The sequence below is a fragment of the Camelus ferus genome, chromosome 13, assembly GCF_009834535.1.
Source record: "Camelus ferus isolate YT-003-E chromosome 13, BCGSAC_Cfer_1.0, whole genome shotgun sequence".
Lineage (NCBI taxonomy): Eukaryota > Metazoa > Chordata > Mammalia > Artiodactyla > Camelidae > Camelus > Camelus ferus.
The window spans coordinates 5,019,164-5,039,418 of record NC_045708.1 but is presented as its reverse complement, the minus strand read 5'-3'; the positions used below and the strand labels follow the sequence as shown (position 1 = coordinate 5,039,418).

Sequence of the window (20,255 nt, the reverse complement as noted above, 5' to 3'; positions counted from 1 at the left end):
CTAAAATACTTACTATTTGGCCCTTTACAGGAAAAATTTGCCAACCTCTCATCTCAAATATTGTTTGATTTCCCGGGCAGGCCTCCCCACAACTGCAGAGGTCGGTAGATCAGTGGTGGAGTCCCCCACCGCCCACAAGGCGGGAAGCACACTGGTAAGCAGGCATGGTTCTCACGCTGCACTAGGAGGCGAGGGGGCTGCTAGGAAGGGTACCCTGGAGCGCAACGGACAGGAGTGCTTTTGCAATCAGACCTCTCCCTAGGAAGGCCGTCTGGGACACGAGAGCGCCATCCTTTCTACAGGCCTACTCAATTGCTTGCGGGAGTTTTATCCTTTTATATTTGTTTTGGGTTCTATCAGTGGGAAGGTGGAGAGAGAGGCAGTCAAACACGTGTTCTGAGGATGCTCACCTGGTCCTTCCCATGGAGTCCACTGTAACTAATGGAATGTGCTGGTTTAATAGCCTAACCTCGTTTACTTCAGTACGCATTCTCCTGATCTATAACAAGTTCATTGCACTAAAACGATCCTGAATTTTCTAGATTTAAGAGCAGTCACGTATCACCTTTAGGAATATCTCACTGCACCTCATGAGAGCCTCACACCCTTTACAATGACCTGGTGACAGTTGCGCTGATCAAATCACTTAGGTCGTTCGAAGCCTACCCGCAGGCCTCCTGTTCTCACTGTTATCCGCCTGTGACTCTATCATTGCCAGTACTGCAAACAGGGCGCTCAGTCCCCCTGGATGCAAGGAGGAGGCAGCAGTCTCCCTAGCGGTTCTGAGGAGCTGGTACAAGACAGAAGGCTCTGCTGAGACCTGGGTCCCTGGGGCTCAGGCCTGTCCCCAGGGCCGGATTTATGAATGCAAGCGTGGCCCAAGGAAAGAGGACAGCCTGACACCCTTATACATCAGCCCAGACTTCTTTTCTTTTAAATATTTTCTTTCCTTGTGGGGGGAGATAATTAGGTTTACTTATTTATTATTATCATTATTTTAACGGAGGTGCTGGGGATCGAACCCATGACCTCATGCGTGCTAAGCATGCGCTCTACCACTGAGCTCTCCCCGCACCCCTAGTCCAGACTTCTAACCCTCCGCTGGCGAGAGAATTGCGTGACCTCTGGAAATTGATGGTAAAGATCCAGGGAGCTGTGGTGGACGTAGCAGCCTCTGCGGGCTTACCTCCTCCGAGCTTACCTGTATGTCATCCATGGACTGCGAGCACTCCTCACTTTCTGCACTGTCCCGGAAGGACCCCAGCTCTGTATTCACCACCTCTCTGTTAGCCATCATCAGGACGCTCATTGGCTCCCGTGGACGCACCTGTGAAAGTGCTGTCTCCTTTCCTACACTGGTCCCCTTCGGGTTTCCCGTCACCTGTACTGTAGACACACCAATGTAAAGATCTTTGGAATTCCACTTTACTACAGGCTGAGATCCAGAGGCTTGGAATCCTGCAGTCTCTGGAGCGGGAGGGGAGGTGTCCGGGCTGTAGCCCCTCACGCCTTCACTGGGGCTGATTGTCTCGGGGACACACTGCTTAGAACTAGGGCTCTGCTTCCTGATATTTGGCTGTTCCAGACTCAGTGCAGTGGAAAGCAGCTTCTCCTGCCTTGCCTGGAAGTACTCAGGGTTCAATTTATGCTTTTTGGGAGCTGGATAATCTTTGTGGCTCTCACTGCTGTAGTAATTAGAGGGTTCAGACCGAGGTCTTCTCAGCTCTGAAAAGTACAGTAGAAAGGAGAGTCAGGAAAGGCGATAAGATTAGGAACCCTAAAGAATTAACACTTGCTCTATGCCTGAGAGACACGAAGTGCAAAGCCAGAACTCAAGACGCGTCCCTAACATTTAAATATTCCCCGGCAGCATATATTGTATTCAGATTATCCTCCTCCAAAATTTGCAGTTCTCTCTTGCATGAACACAGATATATATTTTCGCTACTTCCTGCAGTTTTGGGGGCGGGATGGGGGTGGGGGAAGCACTAGGCATTCTAACAGCTAAAAGGAAAATAAGAAACATTAAAAAAAAAAAAACAAAAAAAAACCAAACCCTTAAACATATGTGAATATCCTACGGACTTTTCTGAGGACAGCTGCACGAAAGCAAATGGGAAATCTGCCAAGCTCCGAGACATAGTAACTTTGGATTTTTACCTGGGTTGGTACTTGCAATAACGGTGACTCCTTTGGGTATTTCTGGGGAGCTGATGGCTTCGCTGTGCCACTGGGTCATCCAGCTCTCTGTACCAGGCTCTTCGCTCGGAGGACAGTGGATTCTGGGGTTCTGTCCAAGCTGAGCCTGCTCATCCCTCTGCAGGTGCTCCAGACACTCTGCTAATTTCACGTGACCCCGTGACCTGGCAATTCCCAAAGGCAGCCTTCCTAGAGAGTCAGGAATCGAGATGGCCCGACGGTCCCACTTGTACAGCACGACAGCGGCTTCTAAGTGTCCCAGAGCGCACGCCCACATCTAAGAGACAGAGAGACAAAGCAAGCTTTCTCAATATTGTTGTGTTTATATATATATATATGTATATGTATATATATATATATTTTTTTTACTTTTGCCATTGCTGCCAGTGGACAAATTAGTCCTTGACAGCAATCTCAATGGGGCTATAAAACATTACTGTTACAAGGTCGCTCGGATAAATGTCGTACATCAAGGAGGGATAATACAAAGGGAAGCAGGCAGACCCCGAGGCCAACCTAGAAAACCAGTACGAGGGATAGGTGAACCCATTTCTTACCAGCGGAGTACAGGAGAAGTGGTCCACATTCAAGGGGTCGACCTCCAGTTCCAAGTCAATGCTATCTGCATGCTTTGTGCTGGAAGGGACAGCACCAGAAATTACTGCGCAATTAATCAATGTTAAAAAAAAATAAAACAAAACATTATAAAACCCACAAAGATGAAACCACACTGGGCATCTAACATCCCTGATGTGAAGAAATGGAGGCCCAGATCTCACAGGGTGGATTGGATTCTCCGTTCTGCCAGGAGCCCGGAGGAAACAGAAAGTCCAACATTAGGTGAGCATCTCACTCAGCACTTCTTGGGCAGAAGATCACGGAACTCCTTAGACCCATCCTCCGAGAAAGCCCTCTGCTCTCAGGCCACCACACTCCCGGAATGGCCAGGTTTCTCTACACTAGTGGACAGGCTCGCGGGGGGTCCCTGTTGGGGTGTGAGGGAGCCCACCAGCCACCTGCATGTGCCGCGGCCTTACCGCCATTTGATGAGGGTCTGGATGAGGGTGGCGTAACCCTGGGCTGCAGCCAGGTGGAGGAGGGTCATTCCACGGAAAGTCTTGGAGTGGATCAGATGCTTCGACTTTGCCCAGCAGGCCCTGCTCATCATCTTCTCACACACGACAACCACGCGGCTCTCAAAGCAGCTCCCCAGTGTCCCGGGGCTAGACGCACACTAGGACGAAACGGCACGCGTTACCGCCCGGAGGGCCAGGTCAGCCTTCGGAAGTCGGGACAGGGGACAAGGGCTTATGATTAGCAGCTCAGAACGGGAAACACGAAACTGGACATCAGGAGACATCCTGAAACGAAGACCCGCGTGCCGTGTTCAGCTCAGCAATGCGCGTCCGCAGCCGGGCGCAAGGTCACTTTCCATCACGCCAAGGAAATGCCCATCTGTCTATTACAGCTGACACTCCGATGGTGGACTTCATGCTGGTCCATCTCGGGGACTGCTTTAAAGAAAAAAAAAAGTGGCCCCAGCCTCCCAGCTGAAGTGAGCACTGTGGGTAGAAAAGTGTGAGCAGGGAGCAAAGCTGGGTAACTTTTCCTGTAGCTTCCACCAGGGGCCGCCTGGACCACTGACGCCCCTGCTCCTTCTGAAGAAGAATTAAGTCGCTTCAGTGGGGGGTTTTCTCCCTTAAGAAGCACTTAAAAACATCCAGTAACACATCTGCCGCACATGGATGGATTCTGAGGGCATTATGTTAAGTGATGTAAGTCAGACAGAGAATCTTAAACAAAACCCAAAACACACACACACACACAAAACCCTGTATTCATAGATGCAGAGAACAGACTGGTGGCTGCCAGGGGCAAGGGGTAGGAGGTGGGAAAAATGGGTGAAAGGGGTCGAAAAGGCACAAACTTTCAGTTATAAAATAAGTCCCATGGGTGTAACACACAGCATGGTGACTGCGGTTACCTGTGCTGCGTTGTGCATTGGAAAGGGGTTAACACAATGGATCTTAAAAGCTCTCATCACAAGGAAAAAAAAGTTGTAACTCCGTGTGAAGATGGATGTTAACCAGACTTACTGCGGTGATCATTTCACAATGTGTACAAGTATCAAATCATGCTATACACCTGAAGCTAATGTAATGTTGTATGTCAATTACATCTCAATTGAAAAAAAATTTTAAAAATCCAGTGATAATCCAAAAATAAAGCAAAAAGGATACTAGGGAAAGCATTGGAGATCTTGAAATGAAGTGTTATTACTAACAACAGAGGCACACAGGAAAGAGAAATTCACAGATTTTAACCATGTGGCTTTCTTTCCTCTGTTGTAAGGAGGTTGTAAAGGAAGAAAAATGAAATCAAAGTTAGTAACCTCCTCAGCTCATCTGAGTCTCTGTGATGACAGTTTTATGTTTAATATTCTCCCCAAATAAATGGCCCTTCTAGTCTCATTCTCATCTCTGGTGTTATTGTAAAAGTATTTTGTTCAGCAACAAACCTCATGAAATTCAATTACAACAGAAATTCTGCTGCTCCTCATTTTTTTGTTGTTGTTTGCTTTTAAATTTAGAAAGAAAAATGCCTGCAAAAAATAAAAGGCAGATGATGGATATAATGTCATCCTCACTAGAACTGTCCTAACACCTGAAAGGAGCACCGTTGGACATTCCCGGCCTGCAGCGGGATGACCTTGACTCAGGAGGCCCAGGAGAGCCGCTCCGTCACCCCAGACATGTTCAGGGGCACATGGGAATCACCGGGTAGTGAACAAAGAGGGAATTTGTTTCTTACATTGACAAAAACAAGCACATCTCAATCCCATAAGGCAGACACAGATATTTATTGAAACCAACTTAAACTCGTTAAGAGTATTCAATAGCAGTTAATAGGGGACCAGATGATGACACACCAGTTGCCAAATGGTCGAGCTATAAAATGACATTATACTCCACTCTCTTCATGCAAACCTTGTTGGTGAAAGAAAAAGGATTTCATGGGAGTCTCTTATTTTAGCCGTGAGATACAGTAAGTAATGTTCGCTTCCTCTTATAAAATACAGTAGTATCAGGTGAACAGGAAGACTGCCTTGGCCTCAGTGATATTTCACTGTGTGTCACGTCTTTCTTCTTCCACTGATTTCTGAAGACAGGTGAGAAATAAGGAGAAAATTCGCCAAAAAAGGAGGGGAGTTTTGGGGGTGTGGTATATACAATTCTTTGCTTTCATCTATTATTAAAAATATTACTAACACTTGATATTTACAAGAATCATAAAACTCCAAATGTTCACTTAAGAATGTAATTGTTCAGAGGGAATCATCATTCATCTTGAAGAGAAAGGGGGGAATTATTTGAGGTTTTTAGGTAACTCAGTAGTGGAAGTAAGGAACACTAACAGTCCCTTTAAAATTTTTTTTTAATTTTAATTATAATTTTTGGTGGGGGAGGTAATTAGGTTTTATACATATATATACACACATATATGAAGGTACTGGAATTGAACCCAGGACCTCATGCATGCTAAGCATGCACTCTACCTTTAGTCCCTTTAAATTTACTCTAGAGCCTCCTGAAAAATAATTTCTGCCTAGGAGACTTTCCCAAAATGAAGCTCCTGAGTGAAATTTATATAAAGCCTTCAAAACTAATGGGACTCTAAAACAACATTTGGTAATGTCCCCGCACTTGACAATAATATTGCATTCTTCACTGAACTGATGAAAAAGCAATCTGTGATGATGGCAGGATGTACAACACTGTCCTCCACTGAAAAACCACAGAAACTGCTTCTCTGGGCTCCTGTCATATTGATCCTCTTGAGTTTATAAAAGGCTCATGAATGACTGAATTCAATTATGTTTTCTATTTATACTTAAAACAGAAATAGAATACAAAATACAAAAGAATTCTAACTGAACTCTGAGCCAAGCACATCTGAGTCATCACTTGGCCTCTGTGTTTTCACTGGATGCCCTCCCTCCCGCTGGCAGGTAACTGTAGTGCATTCTGAGATCAGCAACTGTGATTTCAGGCTTAAGGAGGTGAACACTGGAGAAGCCGGAGAATCCAAGGCTCCTCCCATATCTCACAGATTTCAATCCTCAGAAGCACAGGAACCACGACGCACGCCCTCCGCCTTTTGCCTCATCCAGGAACGGCACCAGCAGCAGCAGCGAGGGATCCATGAAACATGCAACCCCACCAAAGGCAATGGTCAGCCCAGACCCGTACCTGAGCTTGACTTCCTCCGTTCCCACTCCCGGCGCCCCCGCCACTGCTGCCTCCTCCGCTGCCCTGTTTGTGCTGCTGGGACCCCGTCATCTCAGCCATCCTCCTTTCCATCTGCTCCAGTCGCTCTAGGATGGACATCCTGAACTGGTTATCTAAGGCAGAACAAGGAAGAGTGATGCTGTGTTAGGTCAATTGCAAGATGAGCAATTAACATGTGGCCCAGTCAGGCCTGCAGGATGGGGGTCCAAAAGACAGTCACCGACTTAACCAGATCACAGAGGTTTGTCCAGACTGGATTTCTCCAGTGTGGTACTAACACTGACACCTCACACAAGACGGCAGCCTCCAGGGCAGCCCCAAGTTCTCAGCTAAAGCAACAGAAAACCTCTTTGTCAAAGTCCTGGTTTCAGGTTCCTGGACCCCATCTCTGTCAAATTCCCCAGTGGGAACTTTGAAGGGAGATCTGATTGACAGGCCCCTAGTGTAAATAAATGAAATGAATACAATTTAAATCAGTGGAAGAAAGCAATCGTTGTGGCAAAGAAAAATGCACACACACAAAGAGACATAGATTTTTTTTTTAAGTAGTATCTGTTTTACCCAAACACTGAAAAAAAATAAAATGATTTTATTTTCTGATCCAGGTTCTAGCCACATGCACGTACATATATTAGAGGTGGGGTGAGGTAGGAGCAAGTGCAAAGGCCCTGAGGCAGAACATTCAGGAGCAGAAGCCATGTGACTGGACCACAGCAGAGAGGAGAGAAGAAGATGGAGTTGGAGAGGTGAGTGAGGACCAGACAGCATACAGTGAAGCCCCCTGGCAGTGCCTCAAAATAGTCGTGGAACTTTGAATGAAATCTTGGTGTCTCAACTCTTAAATGGGGATGATAGTTGTGCTTGCCTCAGGGGGCTGTTGAGAGGATGTAGTGAATTAATGTTTGTAAATGCTCAGAACATGTAAGTTGCAAGTAAGTGTGCAAGTCACCTACATCATCCTCTTGAGGCAGATGAATGAAATGTCTTTGGAAATTGATCAAACCGCTGTGACAACATATTTCTCCCTCAAATTGCCAATGGCATAACTACTTTCAAAATACAGCCATCCTGATCATGAGAAAGAACAACCCGGAAAAGAAATGTTTCATCAGTGTTCCTTGCCATCCTGTAAAACGGTAAATCCTGACACTAGCGAATCAAGTGTGTCAGTTCTATGTGAGATAAAACCGTGGGCAGAGCTATCACAGACAGAACGCTCCCTATGTGCAGCCACTGTTTTTGTAACTTTACAGATATTAACTCATTGGCTCTCACAGTCATCATGTGAGGTGGGTGCTGTGGCTGTCCTCATTTTACAGATGAGGAAACTGAGGCACGAGAAGGTAACTAAAGCATCTGGCTCTGGGACCCGGAGCTCAGCCACCACGTGATAACAACCGAAAGGAAAAGTTATGAGAGGAGAAGATACACAAGAATTAGACAGTCCTACCTACGGGAACAGAACTTTCTTCCTCCAAGTAAAAAATGATAGTAAATATCTGTTTCACGGGGACATTTTCAATACTGAATGTCTGATTTCATTTTGCGAAACCACAAAAGCAAGAGGAGGAAGACTGCTTTTCAAGAATTGTGGTTTTATTTTCTCAGTAAGCTATTTCCAGGCACAACACTAAAGGAAAAAGCCTTCCTCTTTAAAGGGGAGAGGTAACATCCCTGCTCCAATTTTATCCACAGACCTGACAAAGTCTGGGGACCCTGCTAAGCACGGCACAGTCACCGACGTGGGAGCAACCCTGAATGAACCTGCCCGTGACGCACTGGACGTGGCCGCGGGCATCCAAAACAGAACGACGTGGGAGGTGTTTGAGAACTGCTGCTCCATGCCCTCTCCAGCAGAAAACGGAAGTTTTGCAGGACGCAAGGCTCCTCCATGTGGAGCCAACTGAAGGCTAAGAATGTTACCTTTCAGTTGGAGTGTGACCCCAAGGAGAACGGCAGTTATTTCTGGTGCTTTTATAAACTCTCCTCCGTTCATTCCTCACCACGCCAGCCAGACGGCCACTCATCTCTGAACCCACCCAGAGATCCTCGTGCATCCCACTCAAGCAGCTTAAGCCTCTGTGGCCACAGACTGATGACTTCCTCTGCAAGCCTACAGATCTTGCATCTTGTACAGGGAGCATCTGTAATCCGGTTCACTTGTCTTGGAGCCGGTTTGCACTTGTGTGGAGAGCAGTGGCCAAGACGAAGGTGCCCGGTGACCCCAGGGGGCAGGTGGGCACTGAGAGTGCCATGGCCGTCTTGTCCCCGCTCAGTCCCCTGCCGAGTGTGGACACTGCAGACAGCCCCACCCTGACATCACGGAGCCCATCTCCATGTTGACACTAAGGCCCCGTGACTCTGGGTCTGCCACCCAGGTCCCGGCTTCTGTTCCCAGGCTGTGTGAACACAGCTTGAATGTGCAATCAGCTCCTGCACCACATTCAGCTGCCTGGAGGAGCACTTTATGAAGACACTCAGAAACAGTTATTTGCCTCTTAAGAAAATTATATCCCACACAATGGCATCTCTGAGCCTCCCCCACAGAGGGAGGAGAGAGCGATGATTCAAATAAGGAATGGTCTCAGGTGGGAATGACTGAGCTGGCGTCCCAGAGAGTCAGGTCTGCGGTTGGTACCACGGGGACCACGTATCGGAGCCATCCTGCTGACCCTTCCTTTCCTCTCCGGGGCTACTCAGACGGGTGAGACCACCGTCTTCACGTCACCACGACTGGCATGTCAAAAGCAACTTTATGCTTGTTTTGGCTTTCCAGCTTTATTGGGATAATTAAAACATTACCATCAGATACTTGGCAAATTCAGAGCCCTGTCACCTTAACTGTATATTGTGTTTGATTACAGGTTAAAGAGAATATAATTACTTGGAAGCAAAAACCTTTTTTTCTGTTTTTACAAGAAGTTGAATATAGTTCCCTGTTATATATAGTACAGGTAGAGGTCCTTGTTGTTTATCTATTTTAAATATAGTAATGTGTAATTTTATATATAAGATCATGGAAAAGAACCTTAAAATATATACATATGTATATATGTATAATAGAATCACTTCGCTGTACACTTGGAACTAACACTGTAAATCAACTACACGTCAATTAAAAAAAATAAACCTTATTTCTGATCAGAGTGAAAAAAGTACACTTAAAGATTCATTTATTCATGCACAAGTATTTATTGAGCACCTACTGTGTGCCAGCACACAGTAGGAGGCGGGCAGGGAGGGGTTCCCTGAACACAGTGAAAAGACCTCCGTCCTCATCTGTTGGCCAACAAATTAATTTCCGCAGCCTGAATGAACCTGGGTTGTTAGACATGGGGAGGGGGGTTGGAGAGAGAAAATGCAGATACAGATAGAAGGGGCTGATGAATTTGGCTCCAGTCTCACCCAATGATGTTCAGACAGAGCCAACAGTGATTCAGCTTTGAGGGACAGCAAGTCCCTGACCTTAGGACAGTCTGAGTGAAAAGATGGACCGCTCCCTCGTGAGAACCTGGCTGCCCCGAAAGCCAGCCCAGAGGACACGTTTCCGCAAGCACGGGCACCTGCAGGCTCCCAGCAGAGGAAGCCGGCTGCTCTGCTCTCGCTCCCTCCTGGGGGTTCCGAGCCCCTAGTCCTTGTCTGGAAGCGCTTGGCTCCGTCCGGCTCACGGAGAGAACAAGTTACTGCTTGTGCAGAAAGGCTCTCCAACCCTTAAAGGCCCCTGGGTAAGTCACATTATAACTCACGAGGCACAGTGTGGTCCGATCGCTGCTTCCTTCTGGAGCAGAACCTGGGCGCGCACTGGGGCTCTCTCCCGTGGCGGTGTCTGCGTGCTCCCCCCGAGTGCTCGTGCCTGCTGCGGGCCCCGTGCCACCCGGAGCGGAGGCGTCTGCGCGTCCCAGGGGTTCTCAGGTGCTGGTGGGCATCAGAATCACCTGGGGGCATCTTCCACCACACTGGCGGGCTCGATGCCCAGGGTTTTTTGGTTCTGCTTTCGGTAGGCTTGAGTAAGCCCACAAGTTGCATTTCGAGTAAGTCCTCAGGTGATGCTGACGCTTCTGGTCCGGGGCCACATTTAAAGAACCACTGCTCTAAGGCCCCAGCCTCCTTCCACAAGAGGGAGCGCTCTCTCCACCCCAGTGTTTGTTAAACAATGACGCAGAGGCTCCTACCAGACGTGGACACCCTGAGACGTTACCTCCTGTGAATCACGCCAGGCCCCCCGACACTGGCCCTGCCAACAACACGGGGCTGCACATCCTCTCAAGCACATGACCAATTCAGACCTGATGACAGTCAGAAGCTATTTAAAACCCACCTCCTCGCACGGCTCTCCACAACTCACCAGGCACTACTCTCTCGTTCCCACCAGGTCTTACCTCTTTCGCTTTCTTCTTCTCTAACTGGGAACGTCTTTCCAGGTGTCTGTCTTTGCCTCCTGTTTTTGTCTAAAGCAGTTTATTTACCTGCACGATTTCAGGGAAAGAGATCTTTCAACTATCACGCGGCAATTTCCTCCCACGACACTGAAGGCACGTGCACACATGTACCTGACCCCAGACATAAGGTAAAGGACGCTGGTGGCTTTGCAGCAACAGTGATTAACCATTCCAAGCCTGCCTTACTCACACCCCTTCAGAAGCAGCATTTTGGGACGAGGCAGTGAAGAAAACAGTGGAAAGAACACCAGAGTTGAGGAAAAAGCTCCACGTTTAATCCTGACTCTAGAAAGATAACGACCACTTTGCACCTCAGTTTTCTCATCTGTAAAATGGGAATATCACCCTCTACCTTATTGTTGCCTGTGAGGATGAAATAAACTAATACGTGACGTTTTTTAAAGTGGTAAGACTCTCTTAAGTCTGAACTATTATTGGACTGGGACCTTCCACCCAGTCATACCTACGGGAGCATTTTTTTAAGAGTAAATTTTAAATAATTTAGATTTACAGATGAGCTATCACGATAGTAGAGTTCCCACATATCCTCCACCCAGTTTTCTCTAATATTAACATCTTACATAATCAGGGTGCATTTCTCAAAACTCAGAAACTAACATTAGTATATCACTACCAGTCACTAAATACCAGACCTGAGTTAGATTAGAAGTGAATTAGAATCAACGTGGGGTTTTTTTGGTTCCAGGACCCAACCAAGAAACCCATGTTGCATTTAGCTATTAAATCTCCTTTCTCTCCTCTGATGTGTGAGAGTCTTCAGTACCCCCTTATTTTTCACATCTTGAGCAGTTCTGAAGAATACTGGCCAGGCACTTTGCCGATGCCCCTGCGTTTAAGTTTGTCTGATGTGTTTTGTAAGGATTAGCCTGGGGCTGTGAGCTTTTAGGAAAAGTATCACAGAGCTGCCGTGCCGTGCCCTGCCCAGCACACAACTGGGGGTCAGCTGTGAGGTGCTGCTGACGGGGACCCTGACCATCTGCTCCATAAATCTAGACTGCTCGAGGACAAGTCACTACTTTCCTCTTTTCATAGTCTCTTCTTTCAAAGAGAGTCACTAAGTCTGGCCCGCCAAGGGGGAAGAGAGCTAAGCTCTACCTCATGGATGTAGGAATACCCACATTTATTATTTGAAGTTAACCTACAAGGAAGATTTGTTCTTCTTGTTTATTTACTTGGTCACTTATTTATATCAGTAGGAACTCATGTATATTTATTTTACACTTTGGTCATAATCCGATACTATGTTAATTGCTCAAACTGGCCCAGCTTGGGCCCTGGGAGCTCTTTTAAGCTGGAGCCTGTGTCCCTTGGACACACTCTCAGCCTCTTCCCTTCTTTTTCAAGCACTTCCTTACTTCCTGGCATTACAGGATGCTCCAGGCTCAACTTGTACTTCCCCTGTCCCAGACCTAGAGGCAGCAACTTCTCTAGGGAGCCCCGGTTTCATTTACAGGAGGATGGCATCTAGAAACCCAGATTGGGTGCTGGTTGTGCTCGCGGCTGCCAGAGGGTCGCTGCTCCCAGGCCCCCACAGTGCGCAGAGCTGGGTCCCAGTTGCAAGTGTAACCACCCACGTGTGCACACGTGTCTATCATTTAAATTCTCTAGGTTAATATAAACATGAGTTCACACTGATGTCTCCAACTCAAACCCAGCACTGCAGTGTTCATCCTGCCCTTCTAGGGAGCATTTTATTTATTCAGTTTTTTGCTTTTGGGGGGAGGGGCGGGGAATTAGGTTTATTTATTTACTTATTTACTTTGAAAGGAGGTACTGGGGATTGAACCCAGGACCTTGTGTGTGCTAAGCACGCGCTCTACTGCTTGAGCTATACCCACCCGCATCTAGGAGGCATTTTAAACACAGATAAAATGGTGAAAGTAACTGTGTTACCTGGATATAATAAATTGATATATTAAATGCTGAAAAGACATCTTACTGATGTATTAAAGTACAAAAAGAGAAGCCTAGTTTCTGTATCTCAAAAGTGCAGGTGGAGGAGACACCATGTGTATCCAACCACTCTGAAATACTCCAGTTCTAGAGTTTTCCAACAATATTAGAAAACATACAGAAAATAACACTCAGAGCCCTAAAACAGCCCTGAGCACTGTGGAGATCGAGAAGATGAAAAACACGTCCAGCCGTCAATGGCGGAAGAGTCAACGAACCTGGCTGGGGCTCACGTCCCCCCTTCTCTTGCTGGGCTCCCCATGCCCAAGCTTCCCCCTAGGGCTGTCACACAGCACAGCGGCAGTCCAGAGTCGTCTCTGCACCTCTCTCTGACAGGGATTCCTAAGCCCCAGAGGGACTCATTCAAAGAAAATGTCCCAAGTTAATATTTATCTCTAATTCCTGAGCAACACCAAGGTTTTAAACTCGGAGAAGATTTCATGAAGTCAGATGCCCACGGTATGTTCTAGGCAGGTCTGGGATTTGCTGCTGTGAAACAGGAGAGAATCCCAAGTGTTTGGGCATCTGATGAAAGGTGTGTGTGTCAGGAACCAGCGACCAGCCAGGCGTCGCAGGCCCCCGGGGTCCTGCTGCACCCAGCGTCTCCTCTACGTGACGTACAACTCGCTTTGTCTTGGAACCGGATTTTCATGGCCGTAGTGAGCAATACGATGTGAAGCAGTTCCTGACATTGTATCAGATAACCTAGTTTCAAAAACCCTTGACTCTCTCCCCCATGACCTACAAAATAAAAAGTATTAAGTGTTTGCTGTGGCCTGGAGTGCTTTAGCCAACAGCCTCGGGCTCCTTTTTGGGGGTCCTCTCCCATCTGCTGCTCTCCAAAGCCACCAGGAGTTTGACGTGCCTTTGGGCCTTGGGTCAGGCCAGCCTTTCCCCGTGTCCACCTTCTTCTCGTCAGTGTGGCTTGCACAGTATTATTACTCGCAGCTGTGCTGAGCCTCCAAGCAGGCGAGACGTTTCACGGCTTTTATTTCTAATCCTGAAAACAACTCTGATTTTCCTCTTCCTTTTCCAGACGAGGAAGCTGAGGCTCCGAAAACGTGCGACTTACCTGAGGTCCTAGGTACTGGGATGGGGGTTTGAGCCCAGGTTCGACTCCGGTGCACCTGGTAAACCTTCACGTCTTGCTCTGGGTCCTAACAGCACTAAGCAAACACATGCAGAGTCGTTCTCTTCCATGTGTCGTTTCTACCAGAGTGAGTTTCGGAAAGCAGGGACCCTGTCTTATGTCCCCCGTAAGGACAGAGTGGGTGCTCGGTCGATGAAAAGGAACATTGTTTTCTAATTCAAGCTTTTTCCGGAGCCAATTCATTTTTTATTTATTATTATTCACTGGATTGATGAGGTCATCCAAATGCTGGGGCAAGGGCTCTGAGTGACCTCTGCTCTCCACTGTGGGATCCACGTGGCTCCACACCATTTAGCCCGTTTCATCACTTGCTTGCCAAGGAGAGAAGAGTGGTCCACGTGATCAGGACCCAGGGGAGCCGAACTGAAAGCACGTGAGAAAGCTCCAGGAGTTTACCTGGCCAGCTGCCTTTTCCTCTGGGCTCAGGTAAGAAGATGATGGACCTACCAGGTACTGGTGCGAGACTCTGGCAGGAGAGCTGAGGGAGATCTGACTTCTTCAGAGGCAGGAGCTGGAATTTCACTGCAACGTCACTTTCCTTCATCCACTGAGCTTTGTATTAAAAATCTGGAACCTTCTCTTTTAAAGATTCCCACCTTCCCCTGGTGAAATGGGGTATTTGGAACCCAGGGGCTGGCGGCACACCTTTAAGTAAAGGAGTGCCTGTAACCAGTTACAAAAGTGCTTAATATGGGTAAGGGGTTAGCTTAGCGGTACAGCGTGTACTTAGCGTGCACAAGGTCCTGGGTTCAATCCCCAGTACCTCCATTTAAAAATATAAATAAACCTAATTACCTTCTCTCCCCACTAAAAGAACTTAAACAATAAAATAAACAAGTAAACAAAAAGTGCTTAATGAGTCAGCCAGGCTAAGCTGCTGTGGAAAAGCGACATTCTTGTGGCATTAGACACAAGAAAACACGTTCCCGAGCAGCCTCCGAAAATGTGCCTGGATTTGAACGGCCCGAAAACTGGCCAAGGAATCATTATCTGCAAACCCGGGCGCTTGTGGTTACAATCGCTTGACTTGAGCCACCTCGGCCTTGCTGCCAGAGCAGAAGAAACGGTTCTGCCCTGGCAGGTAAATGAATGAAGGAGCCGTCGTCAAATACCATCTGCTATTTTAAAACGTGTTATTTGGGGCTCGAGTGCACATGTGCACTCCTGTTGCTACTTGGATGGGGGACGAGAGGCCAGCTCTTGCTCCGTTTACAGCCCTTGGCCGCCCCGGCAGGAAGAGCTGACGAGGCAAAAGGAGGCATGACTCGAACTATTTCTGTAGAACACTGGAACTGGTCCCCAGGAGGTCTCCTGAATTTTTCAGGAAGCCCAGAAAGACAGGGAAAATGAAGTCACTTAATTCCTTCCTGGAATAAACGGGGCCGCCGGAGCGCACTTAGCTGCCGGCCGCTGAAGATGTCCAAGTGCCGAGGAGAGGCCAGGGCCGGCTGGAGATAAGTCACAAGCCGTGCCACCCTGATTTTCCAAAGCAATGGCTAAATTTAGCCTTCAGAAAAACTGCCCCACTCCACTTTTTAAAAACTCCCCCACTCCGTGGACCAAAACGCTAGAAATGGCCAGGAGTAGTGCTTTCTGAGAATTTCTTCACTGGCAAGGATTCTGGATTCGTGTTTCTTCTTGGTCTGTCTTGCACGCTATTCACAAATGAGTCTTAGGCAGGTTAGGAAAGAACATTTAAGCGGATGAACTGCGATGGGGGTGGGGGTGGGGGACAAAATGTTACCAGGGCTGCAAAGCAAACCTACACTGATTTCTCATGTGAAATCTTCCCATGCTAGAGCTTGAGGCACGTGGGGGCAAAAGTGTCCCACCTCTTCTCCGAGGACACGGAGGCTGAGGGGAGCCCAAGGAGCTGGACGGTGTGTCATAGCCCGGATTATGCAGGCGCCCGCTCCACTGTCAAGAAAGTGGTCACAAAGTAACTGCAGTTAAAACGAGTTAAAGTGCAGCTAATTATTGTGAGAGCAAAGGAAATGAGGAACGCCGACACGGATGCGACACCTACCTTCATCTCGTCTGCAAAAGAGGAGCCTGTTTTTAAGTCTGACAACTTTTCAAAAAGCAACAGCTTTGGAAGACAAGCCTCAGAAACCAGTGAGAACGAGAAATTCTGTTAGACGGAGCGAGCTGCTTCAGAGTTGCGGCAGTGAAGTGAGTAAAGCCCGCCCTGGGACCGACGGGGTCTCTGAAGGGGAAAAGTGGAGGTGAACCGACCGTCTAACCTGGATGTGAGCGTGGGATGATGGGAGGAAGTTTAAATGCCTGGCCCAGAGGAGAGGGAAAACAAAAACCCCGACTTTCAGAACTAAAGCTGCGAAGATGGAAACTACAGAACGCGCGGGAATTGTCAAGAGGCAGGAACGCGTTAATTAACGGCCCGCAGGTTGTTCTGGGAGGAACGAGGGAGAATCGGGGCCAGAACACACTCGTTCTGTGCCCATGAACTGCATGCCCACTGCTGGGACAGCGCTGCCTGGGGCTCCGGGGACGGACGGGGAACAGGACAGCTCATGCCGTGGAAGGAGCCGCTAGGAACACGAGACTCAGAGAAGGGAAGGTTCCAAGAACCTCAGCCTAATGTCAGTAAAGGTGAGAGGTCTTAGCTCCGTGGGGCAAGCATGTCTTCGCTCCAGCTCACTGCTACCTTCCTGAGGCCTGGCTCTTAGTAGGGCTTCAATAAATACTTACCCAACAAGGGGTTTAATCTGTTCAAAACAAAAAATGTGGATGTCAAGGAGGACAGGGTAGAGGAGACTGCATAGGACAGAATACTCATTTCCATTAGTCATTTCTATGATGCCCTCCAGCCAAGCTATTAAAGGCCATTCCCTTCCCTTCCCTTCTTGCCAGGCCACTCTCTTAATCCCATCAAATGGATGAGGGCGGGTGGGGGTGGGGGATGGACCAGGACCAGTTTGAAAACAACCAGTTGTGACTGGTGCGTGATGACTCTTCGACCTTAGAAGCTGGGCTCCACGAGGTTTGGGCAGAGACAACGAGGAGAAAAATCAAACACACGATGAAAAATTCTGCTGGTAAGATGTGTTCCAAGCTACGTGGGGCAAAGGTGTCCAAACAAACAAACAAATCCTGGCCGCTTCCAGCAAACACTTCTAATCACAGTTACGTTACTGGCCCTGAGCTCCCAGTGGTTTTCAGCATCTGCTGGGAAGCCGTGTGTTCGGGATGCTAGTTCAGAGAGCGCTTCTCCTGGCCGTTTCCGGCTCACCCTCCGCACATGACTGAGAGGCCTGCCGCTGGCCGCGCTGCTCTCCCAGGGCGAAGTGTCGGGGCGCCATCTGCGCAGGCGCTCCCGGCCCTCCTGCTACCTTGTGAGAGTTTAAGTCCAAGATGATCCATGAACGTGTATTTTGTAAACACTGCACTCCACATAGAACGCAAATGTTTACTAACTACAACACCATTTCTCACAGTGCCATAAGATTTTGAAAAAATCTGGAATAAATATGGGTGAAGAAATCCTTTCTGACTTACCAGACTGCAACGTGTATCTTTTCAAAGAAATAGTGGTATTACTTCCAAATACTGGACGTATTATAAAGGAGATCAAAACTGATAAAGTGATTTAAAGATACTATTTTACAATTTGTCATAAGCCTTCCTGACAAATTACAGACAAATATTCTTTTAAAAAAATCTAAGTTATACTACTTTAACCACTTTTTTCAGAAATAAAATATTTCTCCAAGGGAATTACCAGAATTTTAGAAAAATTTTAACCCTTAAGCCCCTTTTCAGTAGCGTCATGAACCCTGTGAGGACGATTTAGTGTCCCGGCTCCAGACGTCCCATCAAGGGCTGCCCTCCTGTGCCTGCAGGCCACTCACTCCCACACTGTGAGTTTGGGAGGCTGTAACTTGGTCCTGCATCTACCATTAGCACTCTACCCCAGGATCAGAGTAATCTTCAAATTCTTGAAAATTCCAAATCACTGAGGCCTGAATGAATGCATTAGCGAGGCTGCTATTACACACATCCACTGGATGAAGTGAAAAAGCTTCGGTGCTTTTCACTCCATGGGGATGTGATCTGATCTCATACAGCTGTGCGGCTGTCCTGTCTTGCTATCTTCACGGAAGTCTCCAAACTGGGCTTCTCTAATCATCCCACCCGGAGTGTGGTTGGTCTAAAGGTTCAGGAGGCCGTTAAATGATGGAATGAAAGGTCAATAACCAACGCAAACCGCAGCGGGCACTAACCCTGGGGGAAGCGTCCACCGCAAATCCCTGACACAGCCCCGGGTCCCTTTCTCGCCTCTTCCTCACTTCCCTCCATTTCCCTTCCCAGCCCTAATCCAGTCCCCGTCAACCCCTCTGCTTCACTCCCTTCCTTCATTTATTTAGCTGCTACCAACCCTGGATCCAGTATCTGTTTGAGGCGGCCGATAAAAACATTTAGGATTGGTAAGAGATCGGGTGAGATGGAGGTTCAAAAAAGGAGAAAGATAAAGCTGAGGTAACGCTGTCGTGCAGAGAATGCACACTAAGTCCTCCGAAATGGTTAACTGTGAGCTCCAGCTTTGGCTGCACTTAGCAAACAAAGCAAAAAGGGACGCAAGCAGCTTCGAGAGCTCTGTCAGCAGCTGGGGCAGCATGACTCTTCCAGGTACCGAGATCTGAAAGCAGTTTCTCCCACAGATGCTAATAAGGCTGTGACGTAATGGACTTCAGCATCCTCAGGATACAGGCAATACTGGGTTTCAAAAGACTGTGTAACTATGTAGGATCAGAGAACGCCAAAGCACCATTTCCTACTAGCAAGGCAACCAAGGTCCAACGTGGTCCAGCGTCTTACCCGCTGATGATTTAAGTCAAGGGCAAATTAGACTATTCAGAGGAATGTATATCTGTTCTTGACTGCTTACTCTTTATTGAACAGTATTTCATGACCCTGGTTTTTAAATCTAAAAGTAGGTCAGTTGAACGTTTTACATTTCTTGAAGGAAACATTTTCTCCATTTAGTTGGTTCTTAGCTGTTTATCATTAAGTCACTCAATGGAGTTCTCTTCCGCAGGCCCTTAACTTTTAACAAGTCTCTTTGCTGCAATGAAATAATGTTTTCTTCTTCTTTGTTTGGGAATAAATACATCTGGAGTGTCCTGTATAGGTAATTTCTTTCCACAATTCTAGATGGAAAGAGAGAAGTCATCAATGTTTTAATCTATTGATAAAAAACACAATAATCAAGTGGCCAGTCAGTGCTCTGTTTACAGCGTGGCCCCTCCCACGTCTCTGAGCACTCCTGAGTGACAGCCTGTCCCTCCACTGAAACAAAACAAACAGATGAGGGAGATTTAAGAGAAACCGGACTTGGACTTTCCTTGTTAGAAAAGAACCCATAACAAGCACTTACCCTTTGTGTCCGAGGGCTCTTGTGACAGTGATGAAAGCTACAAACGCTTTCCCAGAGAAATACACCCTATAGGGAGGGAGGGGTAGAGCTCAGTGGTAAAGCGTGTGCTTACCATGCATGATGAGGTCCCAGGTTCAATCCCCAGTACTTCCATTAAAAAAAAAAAAATCTTAAAATCCTGCATTTAATTTCAGGGGACTCAGATGCATAGGGCGTTCGTGAATTCCGGGATCAGGACCGTTCGTGGAGCAATCTCTCAGCAGACCACAGAAGCAAAATGTTGGGTCAAAGGTGTTTTGGAAACACTAGGTTCAACACAACCAAATCCACGTGCATTTCTTTAACATACTCTTCTAGATCCTATTATGCTAATGTGCACCACAAATTGCTGGTGGAGAGCTAATGGTAGGCGAGTTTCCTAAACTTTAATCTTTTTTTTTTTTTTTTTTTTGGTTGGGGGAGCTTCTTATAAGCAAGTTCTGTAACTAACTCCCACAGAAGAGTTTAGGAACTAAAATGGGTCCTAAAGGAAACCCTGATATTCAGTCTTGGAGGTGGGGAGTTCCTGGTCCGCTTCTGTATACCACAGACCTCAGCAAGGCTGCGTGGTTTGTAGCGAATGTCACCTAGGGACTAGTACGGGAGCCGTCCCAGCCCACGTCCCTTCTGACCGGCTTCTTTCTTCCTCGCGGGAAACTCCTCCTCTTGCTGCTCATGGTTCAGCCAAGTCCATTTCAGACAAACTCTGACATGTGCAACCCCCTCTTTAACCTACACTTTCCTTCCCTTCCCATTGTTTTAGCTCTTCA

General features: G+C 47.5%; 1 protein-coding gene across 7 annotated transcripts in view; it reads right to left on the bottom strand.

The window, feature by feature from the left end:
- CAMTA1 (calmodulin binding transcription activator 1) overlaps nt 1–20,255 on the bottom strand; it is an 828,030-nt gene that overhangs the window by 25,184 nt on the left and 782,591 nt on the right. For all 7 annotated transcript variants that reach the window (XM_032495097.1, XM_032495096.1, XM_032495095.1 and 4 more), the window contains 5 exons: nt 6,450–6,601; nt 3,237–3,433; nt 2,757–2,835; nt 2,161–2,476; nt 1,202–1,725 (listed from right to left, as the gene is read on the bottom strand). In XM_032495097.1, coding sequence (XP_032350988.1) covers nt 1,202–1,725; nt 2,161–2,476; nt 2,757–2,835; nt 3,237–3,433; nt 6,450–6,601 — 1,268 coding nt within the window. The remainder of the gene's footprint in view (nt 1–1,201; nt 1,726–2,160; nt 2,477–2,756; nt 2,836–3,236; nt 3,434–6,449; nt 6,602–20,255) is intronic.